Raw genomic sequence first — 16,337 nt, 5'->3', positions numbered from 1 at the left:
ATACATAAACAAACATATACTTTTCATTGTGTCAATGAAAAGTAAATAAGGTTAATCATGTGTATTATAGAGAATTGTCTGTTTACATGAGTGTATTAGAGTAAATGTAGACTAAACAGCTTCCCTTCCAAACAAGCTATTGATTAAAACTTGACACATAGGCCTACAGAAGTGGCTTCAAGGAATACATTTGTTTTTGAGAAGTCTTAGTACTTCAATGCTTAACCATATTTCGAATGTATTATAATAATTATTATTATTAAGACCAGTCGATTAAATTTCAGGAGGCTTTTATTTTGAAGTGGATCGTTTCCGGTGGGCGTGGCTCAACGGCTCCGCTCGCTGCTGCCATTTTAATGCGCGGTGCGAGGCGAGCGGCCGCACAAAGAGCCTGCACAAATAAACAATGTTGCAGTAATCACGCTCTGCGTTTAGTTTGTTTGTGATAGTTGAGCAGTCGACGTTTCTTTACTCGGATTGCACACGTATTCCACCCGTATTCAACCATGTCCACCGAAACTCCCCCGGACCAGGTAAAGTAAAGACATCTGTGGAGTGTCTGAGATCAAGTGCTCGTGTTCGCGGCCTATAACTGTCGAGCCTGAAGAGGACTGTTGTGTCGATGTTTACGTGTTTACATCTCGTTCATCACAGATTGCGTCGAGTGTTTACACAGCAGGACTGTAATAAGTGTGTTTGTGGACACAGTAGAAGAGAGAAATGTTGACTTAATGCTGTAATGTCTCAGGTGAATGGCGACCGCAACGCCACGATGTCTTTGTTTGTGACTTTCACCAAGTGTTACTTATTTACAGATATCAAGATACATGCTGAGTGAGAAATGAGACTTTTTTTTTTTTTTTTAAGTATTTTAAAGATAAGCTGGCTTTTTGGGTGAAAATGTTCTTTATAACGGCAGCTTTCGACATGCAACAGTTGTATTTCAGCTAATAGCTCTGTTGTTAAACGTGTTTTTGGTGGTTTTAAGTCCTTAAAATGTGTTTTTATTTTTATTAGACCAACTTGGTTTATACCATCAGTTTTATATAATTACTAGAGAGCCACAGACTTGAACCTAATGTGAGAGGTTTGCATTACCTCATGGTCATAGATTGATAACCATTACCATACCAGTTCGGCTCATGGTTAACCTATATGTCCAAAATATGAATATGTGCACGGATTTCTCCTGTGTCACGTGTTGCACATGTCATTCATATTTGATGTTTCTGTTTCCCTTCGACAGGCGGCGGAGTACATCCCAGAGAAGGTGAAGAAAGCAGAGAAGAAGTTGGAAGAAAATCCATATGACCTGGACGCTTGGAGCATACTGATTCGTGAAGCACAGGTTTAGTGACACAGGGTTGCATTCCTTTCTACCCCGGGGTAACGTGTTTTGGGAGGGAACGGGAGGGTCTCTGACAGCATATGTGATGCTGTTTCATGTAAACGGTCTTTGGGACGTATCATTATGATTCTGTATGTAAATGAATTTTACTTCTTTTAGAATCAACCCATAGACAAAGCAAGGAAGACTTATGAGCGACTTGTCGCCCAGTTTCCCAGCTCGGGCAGATTCTGGAAGCTATACATTGAAGCCGAGGTTATACTTTATTTTAATTATTTTTTTTTCAATCTGTGCATTTTGATCGACAATGTGATATTCACACAACACCAACAATGCAAGATAATCTCAGGGAGTTAAGGGAAACTCATAGTTTTTTCTCAAGTCATTCTTTTCCATATACTTTTCAGTTTTATGAGGTGATATTGTTGCATGTTTCATCTGCAACAGCATTAAAACAATTTTAATGGTATTGGAGTGCTTTAGCCTTTATTACTTGTGTCAATTTCTTGCCTCCTGTGTCATTTCTTTGAGGTTGTTGTGGTTAATTATTCAAGATTTTGTCCATATTAGTGTCTGGTTTTCTGTAGTCCTTCATTCCATTTTATACACGCGAGTCGTAGTCTAGTATTCACACTAGATCTCACATTAACTAGATTGTCTAAATCCTGAGGCTAATTATATGCTATTTTTCAAGTTCACACTTGCCACAACAAAATGCAACACCTGGCCACATGCTTTTACATTTCAAGGTATTTCTTTAAGGGAATATGGAGAAAAAAAGCATTATAAATGTAATATGTAGGTGTGCAGTTTAGGAACCGATTAATTTTCGTAATGGTAAGTATCTTACATGTTACGTTTAGGTGCACACATTTAACTTACATTAACTAGTGCAGTCACTTACGTTTGTATCAAATTATTATTATTTTTGGCCCATTAAATTGACAAATCATATTTTTTCTCTGGGTATAAATATAGTAATATCACTAAGAAAAGCTGAATGTCACTTTTTTTTTTTTTTTAATTCTCTTACAAATTTTTGGTGGATCTAATGATTTCTTCTTTCTGCCTAGTTGATCATTACATTGACCTTTTGCCCCAGCTTAAAACATTGACTTATCCCACCTTTGCCAATGTTGCCATCCACCATTCTCTTAAATAAGCTTTTGCTCTTTCCTAATATAAAGTTATGAAGGAAATTACCCCCCAAAAATTTGTTTTTGGTGAATTAGTTGTGAAACACTGTACTGTATCTGTGTGTGTGGACCACAAAACCAGTCCTACGTGTCAATTTTCAATAAGCTTTCCATTGATGTATGGTTTATTAGAATCTGAAAATATTTGGCAGAGATGCAACTATTTAAATATATGAAGTCTAAAGGTGCAAAAAAAAAAATATTGGAGAAAAAAAACTTTTGTGTTTGTGCAAATGATTTCTTACCAATTCATATTACGAAGTCTTGAGATATTTACAGTAGGAAATTTACAGAATATCTTAATGGAACATAATCTCTACTTAATATCCTTATGATTTTTTGGAATTAAAAAAAAAATACTTTTGACCTATGCAATGTATTTTTGGCTATTGCTAAAAATTTACACCAGTGACTTGAGATGGGTTTTGTGGTCTAGGGTCATAAGTTTTCATAGTTTCAGATCCCCAATTGTGATTTCCCCCAAATCACCTCTCCCCAACCCGCTAAGCAATGTAAGCATAAACCAATTTTTGGTGTTATCACCTTGGTTGAACTTTATAAGGGTCTGAAAATTATATTTAATGTGATTCCTTATACACAGTGGAGGTAGTATTCACTTTTTTTTGCAATGTGAAGCTGTTTTTCTTTAAATGTGCAAGCTTTCAAATTTACTACACACTAAACAATTAGAATAACAAAGTGCTATAAACAGTAAAAGTGCTACAGCTCAGTGTTTATGATTGTCATAGTGAAAAAAAAAAATAACCGACTGTATTTGTTCAGCTAAAATAATGGGAAGTCAAGGACACCGGAAGCCTTGCACATCCAGGCTTCTCTTAAAGGGTTAGTTCACCCAAGAATGAAAACTAGGCTGTGTTTTACTCACCCCGAGGCATCCTATGTGTACTTTCTTCTTTCAGACTTTCCTCCTTCAGATGATTCCAGTCGGAGTTATATAAAAAATGGTCGTCAATCTTTCAGCTCTATCACTGCAGTCAGCGGGTGTTGCATTGCCTCAGTCCAAAAGAAGTTAAATAAAAAGCACTCATCCATCACATGGCTCCGGGTTGTGAACAAAGGCCTCCTGTAGTGACTCAATGTGTTTTTGTAAGAAAAACATCCATATTCAAAGCATATTAATCGCTCTATTCTAGCTTGCGCCAAAAGTTGTACACAAAGGCAGCTCCGGGAGGATGACGTATGGAGGTCAGCGCTGTGCATACGCACCGCTCCGAAGTGATTCAAATGGAGAAACAGCAGAGAGAACAAAACAAAGGTCACTAATTAGGATTTGTAAAGAAGAATGTCAGGATTTTGATATAAGCTGACCTCCATATGTCATCCTCCCGGAGCTGCTTCTGTGTACAACTGTTGGCGCAAGTTAGATTAAAGTGATTAATACGTTATAATTATGGTTATTTTTTATACAAAACGCCTCAAGTCACTACAGGAGGCCTTTGTTCAGCCCCCAGAGCTATGTGAGGCACTATTTTTTATGGAAGGGCGCTTTTTATTTAACTTCTTTTGGACTGAAGCAATGCAACACCCGCTGACCGCAGTGATGGAGCTTTAAAGATCAAAGACCATTTTAATATAACACCGACTGGATTCGTCTGAAAGAAGAAAGACATTTAGGATGCCTCTGAGGTGAGTAAAACGCAGCCTAGTTTTCATTTTTGGGTGGACTAACTCTTTAAGTCAAAAATAAGGTGGATATTCGATCAATCGAGAACAAATCAGTTGGGTGTTTATGCACGGATCTGGATAAGAAAACCTTCAGTATGATTGAGTATTTCCAATCATGAAAATAATTGCCGTTTGATTATTATTCAAGCTTCTCCACCCTTAGTCAAAACTGCTTGGTTATGACCAGACTGTTCTTTTTACCCCTACTCTAATAAAACGCACTGTAACAAGTTTGGCTTGTGGTTGTAATGTGCATTGTAATGTGTGTCAGTGAGTGTGTGTGCATGCGTGCATCTATCCGAGGCGTGGAGACGGCAGTCCCGCAGTGATCGTGCCCCAGAGCCATTCTGCCTCAGTACCAGTATTTTTCACATTGAGTCATGCTGTGTTTTGATTTCATTTGGAGCTGTTGAGTGGTTGGTTAAGTATGTCAGGCTCTCACCTTTTGCCCTGGAGCAAAGACACACTGCTAGCTGCCTCTTACAGCTGATCTCAGCGATACTAATGCGATTGAACGCTATGAAGGACCATGGAGGTTATCTGAAATGGCCTTTGGGTTAGTTAACCCAGAAATGAAAAAATCTCACGTCATTCTGAACATGTATGACATTCCTCTGCGGAACAAAATAGACATTTTAAAAGATCTTTTTGTTTGACGTGCAATTGTATGGAGGGAAAACAGTTTAATGTTTTGACTTTTCTTTTATGTTCTATAGTAGAAAGTAAGGTTACAGCATGAGGGTGAGTAAATGATAAAGGTTGTCATTTTTGGATCAACTAAGGGTTAACAACTGGCATATGATCTAATGTTTACCATTTGATCCATTTTCTGTTAACAAAGTTTTTGTTTCTTCTAATGTTGCTACACTAGAATGTAGTATAGTACACCTGCACTGACAAATAAGAATTAACATAATTCAACTAAAATAAATCTGCCTTTTGCATTTATATTGTTAGCCGTGAAAATGCTTCAGTTGGTCTGTTTGACAATGGGCAATACTTTTGTGGTAATCAATTTAAAAAAAAATGATGACTCAACACAGTAGTTACACAATCCTACAGTTTCTGTACCACTGAAACATTTAGTGATATTATTTGGAGAAAATTGCCAATGCATGTCATCTGCTCTGACTTAAGTTTCAAACATCTGGTTTCAGGTAGTCTTTATATATCATGCTTCGCTCTTGCAAACTCTCGCTCATCTGGTCTTAAACCACAGTTCTCCAAATGATTTGACTAAATGTTTAAAATCAGTTCTAATCATTTAAACGGTTATTTGAGTACATGGGAGAAGTTTCACACTTTGCTGTTTGTCTTTAGGAATGCATTCAGATTTTATCAGAATACTGAAACTTGCATAATAAGTTCATGACTCTGATTTTGAGTTTTAGGCCGGTTACCCAGAATCACCTGCCCTATCAGTTCACTACTAAATCATGCATGCCATGATATGTTTATGCCTTGGAAATGTAAACATCTAGATTTCTTTGATTTATTAAACATTTGTTGCAAATCATTATTTTAAATGAAGATTTTTTGGGGGAAATTGTCTGAATGACCAGCAAAAGACTTAGAAACATTTCTTGGAATAGACTGAAGACTAAAAATAACATGGTTTGCACTGTAAAGCATGTTTATGAATTCATAGCCATGCAAGCCCATTTCTGCACAGGATTAAAAAAAATTGACTTTTTCACAATTCAGAGTTTTATTCTAGCATTTCCAACTTTTTTTTCTAGCAAGTCAAAGGAAAAGTCAGAATTGCAAGATATTAATTAATTATTGCGAGATATGAACTGAGAAATCGGTCTTTCCTCTGGTTTTTAAATTTACATCTCGCAATTGTTTTTCTGCTACTAGAAAGCTTGCAAAAATATAATTTCAACTTTTTATTTCACAAGTCTTTTCTTGCAATAGTGAGTTTGTATTGCAATACTGACTTTTCTTCTCAAACATGCAAGTTTATTTTTATTTCGTATTTTTTTTAAAAAAGTTACAAATTCCATTATGTTCAATTGTGTGAGTTCAGTTGCAGTTACCTTTTTATTTTGTTATATCACATCCCAACAGCTTCTTTTTAGAGCTGACTTTATAGGCTAGTTGTTCGTGGCAACTTTCAGTTGAATGAAAAATTATATTTTTTCTGACTCATAAAAAGCTATTTATTATATTGGTGTCATGCCAGCAGAGATAAATCCTTATTGTGGAGCCTTGAAGTTTTATTTCTGTGTATGAAGTAGTGGTGAGGAATGATACAAGAGGTTTTTGGTGTGTTTTTTGATACACAGTATGCAACGTTTTTGCTGTTTGTTATTGGCTCTTATTTAAAGCAAATAATTTATTTGAGGTTTAAATGTTACTACAAAAATGATTAAATGTTGATTTGTAACCAGTGTTGCCAACTTAGCAATTTTGTTGCTAAATTTACCAACTTTTCAGACTACCCTAGCAACTTTTTCTTCCAAAAGAACCTAGCAAAAAATTAAGCAATTTCTTTTTATTTATTTGGCAACTTTTGATGAGTGACTCAGACAAAAAAAAATCAGAAAAGAAGAGGAAACGAAAGATGCCTACACACTACACACATCTCATGAATTGAGTTAGCTGCTATTTGCAATCGTTGAATTGAATAATAATAATCATTTAATAATTGTTCATTTATTTTGCTCTTTGTTAGTGACTTGTACCTGTTATTGTTCATCAGTTACTGTGTAATTTAAAATGTAGGTAAAAAAAATATGGACATTTCTTTCATATTAACAGTAGACTGTGCTGTTTTTACAGATTTCTCTCAGAGTATTAACCACTTAAAACACCGCTTAAAGCATAATTGTTGAAAAAGTGTTGAATTTCTAGTTTTTTATGATCCTGTACATTTTTGTTAATTGTAATCATTCAAAAATGTCTGTTGAATAATGCAATGTATTTTAAATATTTATACTTGAATATATTATTCATATTTTGCAAAGAAATGTAACATAAAACAAAACAAAAAAATGCTGAGATTTAATTTGACTGTGTTGTGTTGTGATCACGCAATGATGTCATCGAGAAATGACATCACATCGTCTTTTAGCAACAAATCAATCTTCCTTTAGCAATTTTCTGTGAAGATTAGTTGGCAACACCGTTTTTTAACCTTTTGTGATGATTTAAAAAAAATAGTCTTGGAGGATTTTGAATAAGAGAAATAAACTTGAGTAAGCCTGTATTGTAAGTTATGGTCATCATTTGAGTGTGATATTTCATATGACACGATACCAACTCACCTTACTTGCAGAGCAAAAAACAGTAGCTTGTAAAAGCTTCAGATGCAGCTCATAGGGTCGATGCTTTGTCAGGACTATGCACTCCAAAAATGTATATTTTTACTAACACACAAAGCCCAGTTCCCATTGGTTGCTCTGTGGCCTGTCTACACACACCTAATATGAGATTCTCCAAGCTCTAGTGAATCATGTGACTATGCAGCATCACATGTTTTTAATAAATGGAGTTAACTGACAATATAACGCAGAGTTGTGTGAATGTCACATTGTTGACGTCAAGGTGTTTGTGTCTGGAGCAATTCAGTCTTTCTACAGACCATCACTTTTCAATAATCTTGGTTTTCAAATGTGTCCACAGATCAAGGCTAAAAACTATGACAAGGTTGAAAAGGTAAGCGTTTGCCACATGTCGAATGTATCGATCCTGTGATATTACTCTGATTCACAGGTGTGAGACCATGAAAGCTGAGCTTAAAGTAAAGCAAAGTAAACATCAAGATGAAAATGAAGTAAAATAACACCCTGCTTGACTAGAAATACCCTGTTTGCTCTTCTAAATCCAGCAATCAGACATTATAAAACGAGGAAAGCAGATTACAGACATGATTCTTGTCTTTTTTGATCATACTGGGTCAATTTTGAGTTGCGTACCTCACATGACCCTTTCATTAATGAAAACAGTAACACAAAAAGACCATGGTGCTACTGTGGTTTGTTTTCCATGCAAATGCCATGATATATGAATATTAATCATCCAGGATTATATTGAAGTGCCATCTAATGATCCGTGTGAGCATCATAATTATAGCTTCAGTATATTTTGATGTCATTTTGGAGCATAATCTAGAATTAGTTGACTCTGGCATGTGTTTGTATTTCTCTCTATCCTAAGTCTGTACGATTTGTTGAAGGATTGCTGTAATTTAAACTGTGTGTGCATGAGGCAGTAGTGTAATTTTATGTGTTGTGTGTCTCTCTCGCTCAGTTATTTCAGAGGTGCTTAATGAAGGTCCTGCACATTGACCTGTGGAAGTGCTACCTCTCGTATGTACGGGAAACCAAAGGGAAACTGCCCAGCTACAAGTATGTGACACAGTTGTGTTTATATGGCTTTAAACTAGTGATCTAGAGAAGAAGGTGATTGATAACACGTTAATATACAGAGAGGCTCTGAGAACACAATTCAATCTGGGATTCAAAATTATTTTAATGCTAAAGAAAAGAATAAAACGGATGATGTAGAAAATAGGTCCATTCTTTAAATTGACTATGCAAACTATCATGACTGGTTAAACGCATTTATTTTCTGATTTAGCCCTACTTATTGGTTGATGGTTTTATCACTTGGTCACTTTCTTGTGCATTGTTTTCTTGTCGCACATACTTAAAAAGAGGCTTGAAATGCTTAAAATGTGCTGTCCTTTTGCAGGGAAAAGATGGCACAGGCTTATGATTTTGCCTTGGATAAGATTGGGATGGAGATCATGTCCTATCAGGTGAGCGTTTCGACTCTTAGTTTTATCCTGACGTGTTTGTGGACATCAACTCTAAACTCTCCTCCTTCTCTTAGATTTGGGTGGATTACATCAATTTCCTCAAAGGAGTGTGAGTACACCATTTATATTTTCAAAACTGATCTCACGGTCATTAAAGAGGTAGACGAGGCATTTCTCTGTGTTGGTCTCTAGAGAGGCCGTGGGGTCATACGCTGAGAACCAGCGCATCACAGCCGTCAGACGCGTGTATCAGAGAGGCTGCGTCAACCCCATGATCAACATCGAGCAGCTCTGGAGGGACTACAGCAAGTATGAAGAGGTGAGAAATTAGGAATGGATGTGTTATTCTGGTTCAGGACACTCAGCGTCAATTCTGATTTTTTCATTCACCTGTTGTTCCATTATAAAGGGCATAAACGTGCACTTGGCCAAAAAGATGATTGAAGACCGGAGCAGAGACTACATGAACGCCAGGAGAGTCGCCAAGGTGAGTTCTGCACGGGTGTATGATGGGACACAGCAATAGCAGTTTTTAGTAGTAGTAGTATTTCTCTGTGCTGATGGTGTGATTGTAACCCCTTCAGGAGTATGAGACGGTGATGAAGGGTTTGGACAGGAACGCCCCCTCGGTGCCGCCCCAGAACTCCCCGCAGGAGGCCCAACAGGTGGAGATGTGGAAGAAATACATCCAATGGGAGAAGAGCAACCCACTGCGTACAGAAGATCAGACCCTCATCACCAAGAGAGGTGACTTGCAGGAAGATTCATAAATAATGAGTTTAGTCCTGTGTAGAACATATCATATTATCATATTAGAGCAGCTTTACAGAAAATCATGATGCTAATGTTTATAATATCTTCATGCCGTTTTGCTATATATATATTAGCCTATGCAAGTATAACATGCGTATCTTTAAACACAGAGCTGTGCAATAATACACAGCTATGTATAGTATGTATACTACATTTTGCAACAGTATAAACATAAATGGACCGAAGTGCATTGCAAGATCCTCTCTGGTAGAGTTAAGTCTCAGGCTGATGGATGGAGGAGATTTTAAAGTATTTGTTATTTGTCACCTGCAGTGATGTTCGCCTATGAGCAGTGCCTTCTGGTGCTCGGCCATCACCCGGACATCTGGTACGAAGCTGCCCAGTACCTGGAACAGTCCAGCAAACTGCTGGCAGAAAAAGGGGTTGGTTTGCAAATCACTTTATATAAACACCGGTTTACCGCTGGTGATGGACATTAAACACGGTTACAGAATAGATTCTCTTTGGCTGCACTTAGGTGTTGTGCTGCATGCTAATCATGATCTCCTCATTCAGGACATGAACAACGCCAAGTTGTTCAGCGATGAGGCCGCTAACATCTACGAGCGTGCCATAGGAACTCTGCTCAAGAAGAACATGCTGCTGTATTTCTCTTTTGCAGATTATGAAGAGGTAGGAGGTCTCAGGATGACCTGAGCTGGTCTTATCTATAAAAGGGCCTGTTCTACACTTTTCCTGCATTTTAAGGTCTTTCATGAAGTCTGCTTATGTTAGTCAAGGTCTCTTGCACCAAAAAGAGTCCGAATTTAGTTTAATCACAGTTTTCCACGTCTTTTCTTTTGTCTTACCTTTACTATTAAATAGGTTATACTTTGTCTTTAAGACTTCTAAATGGAAATTACCTGTTTTTTATTGTTATTTTTATTACATTTGTAACAATGGTTAACTTCAGTTTCTTAATACTGAATATGTGGATGTTAACCTATGCTTGTGACCAGTGTTACATAAGTATCGCTGAAAAACATCGTTTTTATATATTTGCCGTTTTTAGTGATTTTATTTTATTATTTTTAGTTTGACTACTAGCTGAAATAAAATATTTTTTAAATATCTGAAATAACGAAAACGAATTTTTGTGTAGTTTTATTTTTATTTTTTTACTTTAATAACCTTGGTTGATGTGTCATGATTATTTTTTGTTTTTTTCCCCCCCTTACTTAGATTTTATTATTGAGGAGGGAGGTTAAACTATTTATTAAACTATTTTCTAAGAGCAAAAAAGTCCTGTCTCCTGTTCTCTGACCTTTGTCCATTTATATTTTGAACCTGTGTTTCGCAGAGTCGCATGAAGCATGAGAAAGTTCATAGTATTTACAACCGCCTCCTGGCCATAGAAGATATTGACCCTACATTGGTGAGTTCAGCTCTCTTTGGAGACAGATGCCTGCGATGGACAAATAATAATAATACAATTTCTGCTCTGGAGTAAAATCTTCTAGAGTGTCTGATTTCTGAGTGATTCCAGAAATGATTTTGAATAGCGGAGCAGAAATATCTGTGGATTTCCTCATTTTCATGGTGAGTAAAGAGAGACTGACCTTCGGTGCTCTTGAATTGTTCAGGTCTATATCCAGTACATGAAATTTGCCAGAAGAGCCGAAGGCATCAAATCTGGACGCACCATCTTTAAGAAGGCCAGAGAGGACCCTCGCACACGGCATCATGTGTATGTCACCGCTGCTCTCATGGAGTACTACTGCAGCAAGGTAACTTCACCACCACGTCTCTTGTATTTACTCCACCATTCAAATATTTGAGAAGACTCTTTATGTCTGTAAACTGTATCTGAATGTCTTTTCCTCTGCCGACAGGACAAATCTGTGGCCTTTAAGATATTTGAGCTTGGACTGAAGAAATACGGTGACATTCCTGAATACATCTTGGCGTACATTGATTATCTTTCTCACTTAAACGGTAAGAACCCCATTCCCTCCATCCACACGTCTAGTCCATTTAATTTTAGGACATTTATTACACCTGTACTGGCCTGTCACATTTCATTCAGCCTGTAAAACATTGGGTGAAACACTGGAGAAAAACTATTTCAGCCCAAGCTTTGAGAGATTCATATTATTGATATGCCCTAGCAGATAGCTAGGAGACAGTGTTTGCCATGCAGTAAACATCGGTCGTGTTTATCTTGTAGCTAGGCTATTACCAAAAAAGAAGAGAAGTAAAACACCTGGCTATGAATGTGTTTTCAAAAATGACAATGAATTATTAAGCTGTTTGCCCTTCCCTCCTTCACAGAGGACAACAACACCAGAGTCCTGTTTGAGAGAGTCCTGACGTCCGGCAGTCTTTCCTCTGAGAAATCTGGGTTAGTGGGATATTATTCTTTTACATATATATATACCATCTATTTATTTTAATTTGCTCTTGAGTATTGCTAACAATCTTCTAGGGTTTTGACAATTTATAATATGGACTAACACTGATTAACATTTAATGTTTCACACAAGTTAGTGAATGAATTGATGGCTCAGTCCGATTGAAGAGATGTCGACGGCGAATGAAATTTCAATCAGATTGGAGGGAGTGGTGTGAACCTGAAATAATCTGATTGCTAGGAAAAAACGAAGCAAGGAAATGTCTGAATCTGACTTTTCTCAATTGGATTAAAAAATACAGTGAGAATTTTGCGATACCATGCCCAGTGCTTTAACATAAATGTTTATGTACATTTTACAACTGACAAGATTTGCAAACTAATACAGTTGTGATAGTAAATTTACATACCCCTTGCAGAGTGTGCAAATTTTTCATAATTGAAAGGAAAAAATTAAACATTTTTACATATTTGACCCTGGACCACAAAACCAGTCTTAAGTCGCTGGGGTATATTTTTAGCAATAACCAAAAAAAAAAAACATTGTATGTTTTAGGAAATGCTAAATTAACTTTCATCAGAGAACATAACTTTGGACCACTCAGCAGCAGTCCAATGCTTTTTGAAGCGAGACGCTTCTGACGCTGTCTGTTGTTCAAGAGTGGAAACCCATGTCTAGCATATGTCTGTGTGAAGTGGTTCTTGAAGCACTGACTCCAGCTGCAGTCCACTCTTTGTGAATCTGCCCCACATTTTTGTTTCACAATCCTCTCCAGGGTGCGGTTATCCCTATTGCTTGTACACTTTTTTTCTATCACATATGTTCCGTCCCATCACCTCTCTATTAATGTGCTTGGACTCAGAGCTCTGTGAACAGCCAGCCTCTTTTGCAATGACCTTTTGTGTCTTGCCCTCCTTGTGCAGGGCGTCAATGGTCGTCAGCAGTCTTCCCCATGATTGCGTAGCCTACAGAAATAGTCTGAGAGACCATTTAAAGGCCTTTGCAAGTGTTTTGAGTTAATTAGCTGATTAGAGTGTGGCACCAGGTGTCTTCAATATTGAACCTTTTCACAATATTCAAATTTTCGGAGATACTGAATTTGGAATTTTCCTTAGTTGTCAGTTACAATCATCAAATTAAAAGAAATAAACATTTGAATATGAATATAATATACAAGTTTAACTTTTTGAATGGAATTAGTGAAATCAACTTTTTGATGATATTCTAATTATCACATATTGTTTTTTGCCTTTTAATCTAAACCTTCTAACTTGATCTTCCAGCCCACATCTCAACATCCAATCAACAACTAATGTGTAGAACAATCCCTGCTTTAAAAAAAACACACACACAAAAAACGCCACAATATAGAACAAAACGTCTCTGACTGATTCCATTTCATTGTGACTTTAACCCAGGGTTAAATGTAATGTGAAAAGGAGAATATTCGTGATGTTAACGTGTGAATTTGATGTGACAGGGAAATCTGGGCGCGCTTCTTGGCCTTTGAAAGCAACATTGGAGACTTGGCCAGTATCCTGAAGGTTGAGCGAAGGCGTTTCATGGCCTTTAAAGACGAGTATGAAGGGAAGGAGACTGCTCTGCTGGTGGACAGATACAAGTTCATGGATTTATATCCCTGCTCCCCCTGCGAGCTCAAAGCCCTCGGCTACAAGGTACGACAGGAAATTGAATCATTCATGATCATTCTGTGCACTTCTCGCTCAATGACACAATAAACACAAAACAAGAATGCCAGTGGAGAGAAAACAGCATATAAGAAAGTGACTGACCATAACGATATGAATGTTTATACTGTATGAAGTACATTAATAATTTGATTATGACAATCCTCTCATCATCTGGACATGTTGATTGGCAGGATGTGTCTCGTGCCAAATACGCATCACTGATGCCAGAGGCGGTGGTCACTCCTTCCACCCCTGCGCTGAAAGACGAGGCCGACCGCAAACCTGAGTATCCCAAACCTGACACCAGCCAGATGATCCCCTTCCAGCCTCGTCATCTGGCCCGTGAGTATCAGCACCTCACATACATTAACATTCAACTCCGAGACATCTAGATCACGAGGAAGCTGGATTCTGCCCAATCGGACTATTCTGCCTTTCAGAATTTTGTCTTTTTTTTTTTTTCTTAGAATTCTTTTTTTCCCCTTGGAATTCCAAATTTGCATCCACAGTTCTCACATTTCAAAGAATTCTGAGTTTACAGCCCACAATTTCTTACTCTCTCGCAATCGGAAGTTTTCTTGATCTTCAATTCTGAATGGATTTCTTAGAATTCTGAGTTTTCATCCCATGATGATTTTGACTTTTTTTTTCTCCCTTTGGAATTCCAAGTACAGTTTATATATACTTTCTTTTTTTTTCTTAGAATTTTGAGTTTACAGGCCACAATTCTTTATTTTTATTTTTTTTGTTTAGGTCTTTTTTGAAGGTTATTAATTGCAACTGTTCATCTCAGAGTTTGGCCTTTTCTTCTCAGATTTGTGATTTTATGTATCTCAGTTCTGAGTTTGTCTAAATTCATAAAAAGTCATAATTGAATTGTTGAATAGATAATTCCCATTGTGCAGTTCTTACTCTGAGGTGATTGTGTTGCGTGCATTGCTAAGTTTGGTGACGTGTCCTCCTGACAGCTCCCGGTCTGCATCCTGTTCCTGGAGGAGTGTTTCCTGTCCCTACGACTGCTGTCATCCTCATGAAGCTGCTGCCTCCTCCCGGCTGCTTTACAGTCAGTTCAACACCTTCTTCTTTTACATGCTGTTGACTAAACTGTTGCATGTCAGATAAGATATCCTTAAGATATTTAAACATAGACTTCAAGGCAGTGTGTGTGTGTGTGTGTGTTTTCAGGGTCCCTTTGTGCAGGTCGATGAGCTGATGGAGTCTCTCAGAAGATGTGTATTACCAGACAGTAAGTATCACAGAATATCATCACATTAAGAGTTATAACTGTTTCAAATTAAAATGATATTCTTCAGTAAGATTTGTCATTGTTGAAGGAAATGACTATTTTTAACCAGCAGTGATGCGTTAAATTGAATGTTTTTTGAGCAGCAAATCATATTAGAATGATTTCTGAACGATCATGTGATACTGAAGACTGGAGTAATAATGCTTTGCATCACTGAACTAAATAGCTTTTTAAAATATGAGAATAGAAACTAGTTATTTTAAATTGTAATAACATTTTTTTGCAGTCTTGATGAGCCGAAGGCTTTTTGAAAACATTGAAAAATCTTACCAATAAGATATTTTGATCGGTGGTAATATAATATTATTATATACTAAAAATATATTTTGGAATTATAGTAATGAGAATAGAAAGTGGCTTATTTAACAACTAATAAAGGTAATATAATATGGTTCTTATTACTTTTGATAGATTCTCATTATTAGTAAAAATATTAAAGCTATTATTATTTAAAAAGAACAATGGAATGATTACCCGCTTCACTCTTTAATAAATGTGTTGGGCATGTCAGTAACATAATGTGAAGGTGATGCTCACGCTCTGCTTCTCTCTCCAGCGGTTGATGCTGCTGTAGAGTTGATCACGGGGAAGCAGCTGGAGATGAGCAGCGAAGGAAACGGACCTGTGGAGAACCACGCTGTGGCTAACAAGTCCTTGAAGAGGCCTAACGCCGACTCAGACGAGGAGGAAGACAAAGGATCGATCGCACCTCCCATCCACGACATCTACCGAGCGCGACAGCAGAAGAGGATCCGATGAGCCGCCCAAACACACACACACACACACACAGAGACGATTAAAGCCGCATCCAGCTTCCTCCCTGTTTACTGTGAAGCCTGCACCCCCACAGCCTTCAGAAGTCATCGCTCATCTCCATCTGGTTCAGTGCTTTGAGTTTCTTTTTAACAGTTTTATTTTTAAAAACTGGGTGGTTTATACTGTATAAAGTTTTTATTCTTGTTTTGCCTCATAGTCCTGAACTTGTCATGTGTAGTTGCTGGTGATGGAAGAGTTGAATTCATTTTGTAGTGAACTGAGGATCACACACAACTTCCTTCCAATAAAACAAAATGATAAAAGTGCTCGTGTCGTGTGTGTTACTTCACTGTCTGGTAGTTTTAGAGTCAGATGAATAAATCTGTGATTTCTGAAACATGTCAGGGTATTTGTGCTCACCACTA

The 16,337-nt window shown here is 37.3% G+C and overlaps 1 protein-coding gene across 1 annotated transcript; it reads left to right on the top strand.

The window, feature by feature from the left end:
- The first annotated feature begins 336 nt into the window (after positions 1 to 336).
- Positions 337 to 16,235, top strand: cstf3 (cleavage stimulation factor, 3' pre-RNA, subunit 3). The gene is made up of 21 exons (XM_052582650.1): positions 337 to 533; positions 1,247 to 1,348; positions 1,508 to 1,603; positions 7,858 to 7,890; positions 8,485 to 8,582; positions 8,929 to 8,995; positions 9,070 to 9,104; positions 9,188 to 9,314; positions 9,405 to 9,482; positions 9,580 to 9,742; positions 10,082 to 10,191; positions 10,325 to 10,441; positions 11,109 to 11,183; positions 11,392 to 11,535; positions 11,641 to 11,743; positions 12,080 to 12,149; positions 13,640 to 13,835; positions 14,042 to 14,192; positions 14,819 to 14,913; positions 15,036 to 15,096; positions 15,713 to 16,235. Exons 1-21 carry the CDS (start codon positions 507 to 509, stop codon positions 15,913 to 15,915), a joined length of 2,151 nt encoding a protein of 716 aa, XP_052438610.1. The 5' UTR covers positions 337 to 506; the 3' UTR covers positions 15,916 to 16,235.
- Positions 16,236 to 16,337: the final 102 nt, after the last annotated feature.

This window comes from Carassius gibelio, chromosome B18 (assembly GCF_023724105.1).
Source record: "Carassius gibelio isolate Cgi1373 ecotype wild population from Czech Republic chromosome B18, carGib1.2-hapl.c, whole genome shotgun sequence".
Classification (NCBI taxonomy): Eukaryota; Metazoa; Chordata; class Actinopteri; order Cypriniformes; family Cyprinidae; genus Carassius; species Carassius gibelio.
Note: the sequence above shows the minus strand (reverse complement) of the source record. Positions and strands in the feature narration are given on the sequence as shown.

What these genes read in the sequence shown, in the direction of transcription:
- cstf3 (XM_052582650.1), top strand. Translation starts at nt 507, where the DNA reads ATGTCCACCGAAACTCCCCCGGACCAG. An exon ending in ACTATGACAAGGTTGAAAAG is followed by an intron (nt 7,891 to 8,484) that starts GTAAGCGTTTGC and finishes TCTCTCGCTCAG; the next exon opens with TTATTTCAGAGGTGCTTAAT. An exon ending in ACGCCAGGAGAGTCGCCAAG is followed by an intron (nt 9,483 to 9,579) that starts GTGAGTTCTGCA and finishes TAACCCCTTCAG; the next exon opens with GAGTATGAGACGGTGATGAA.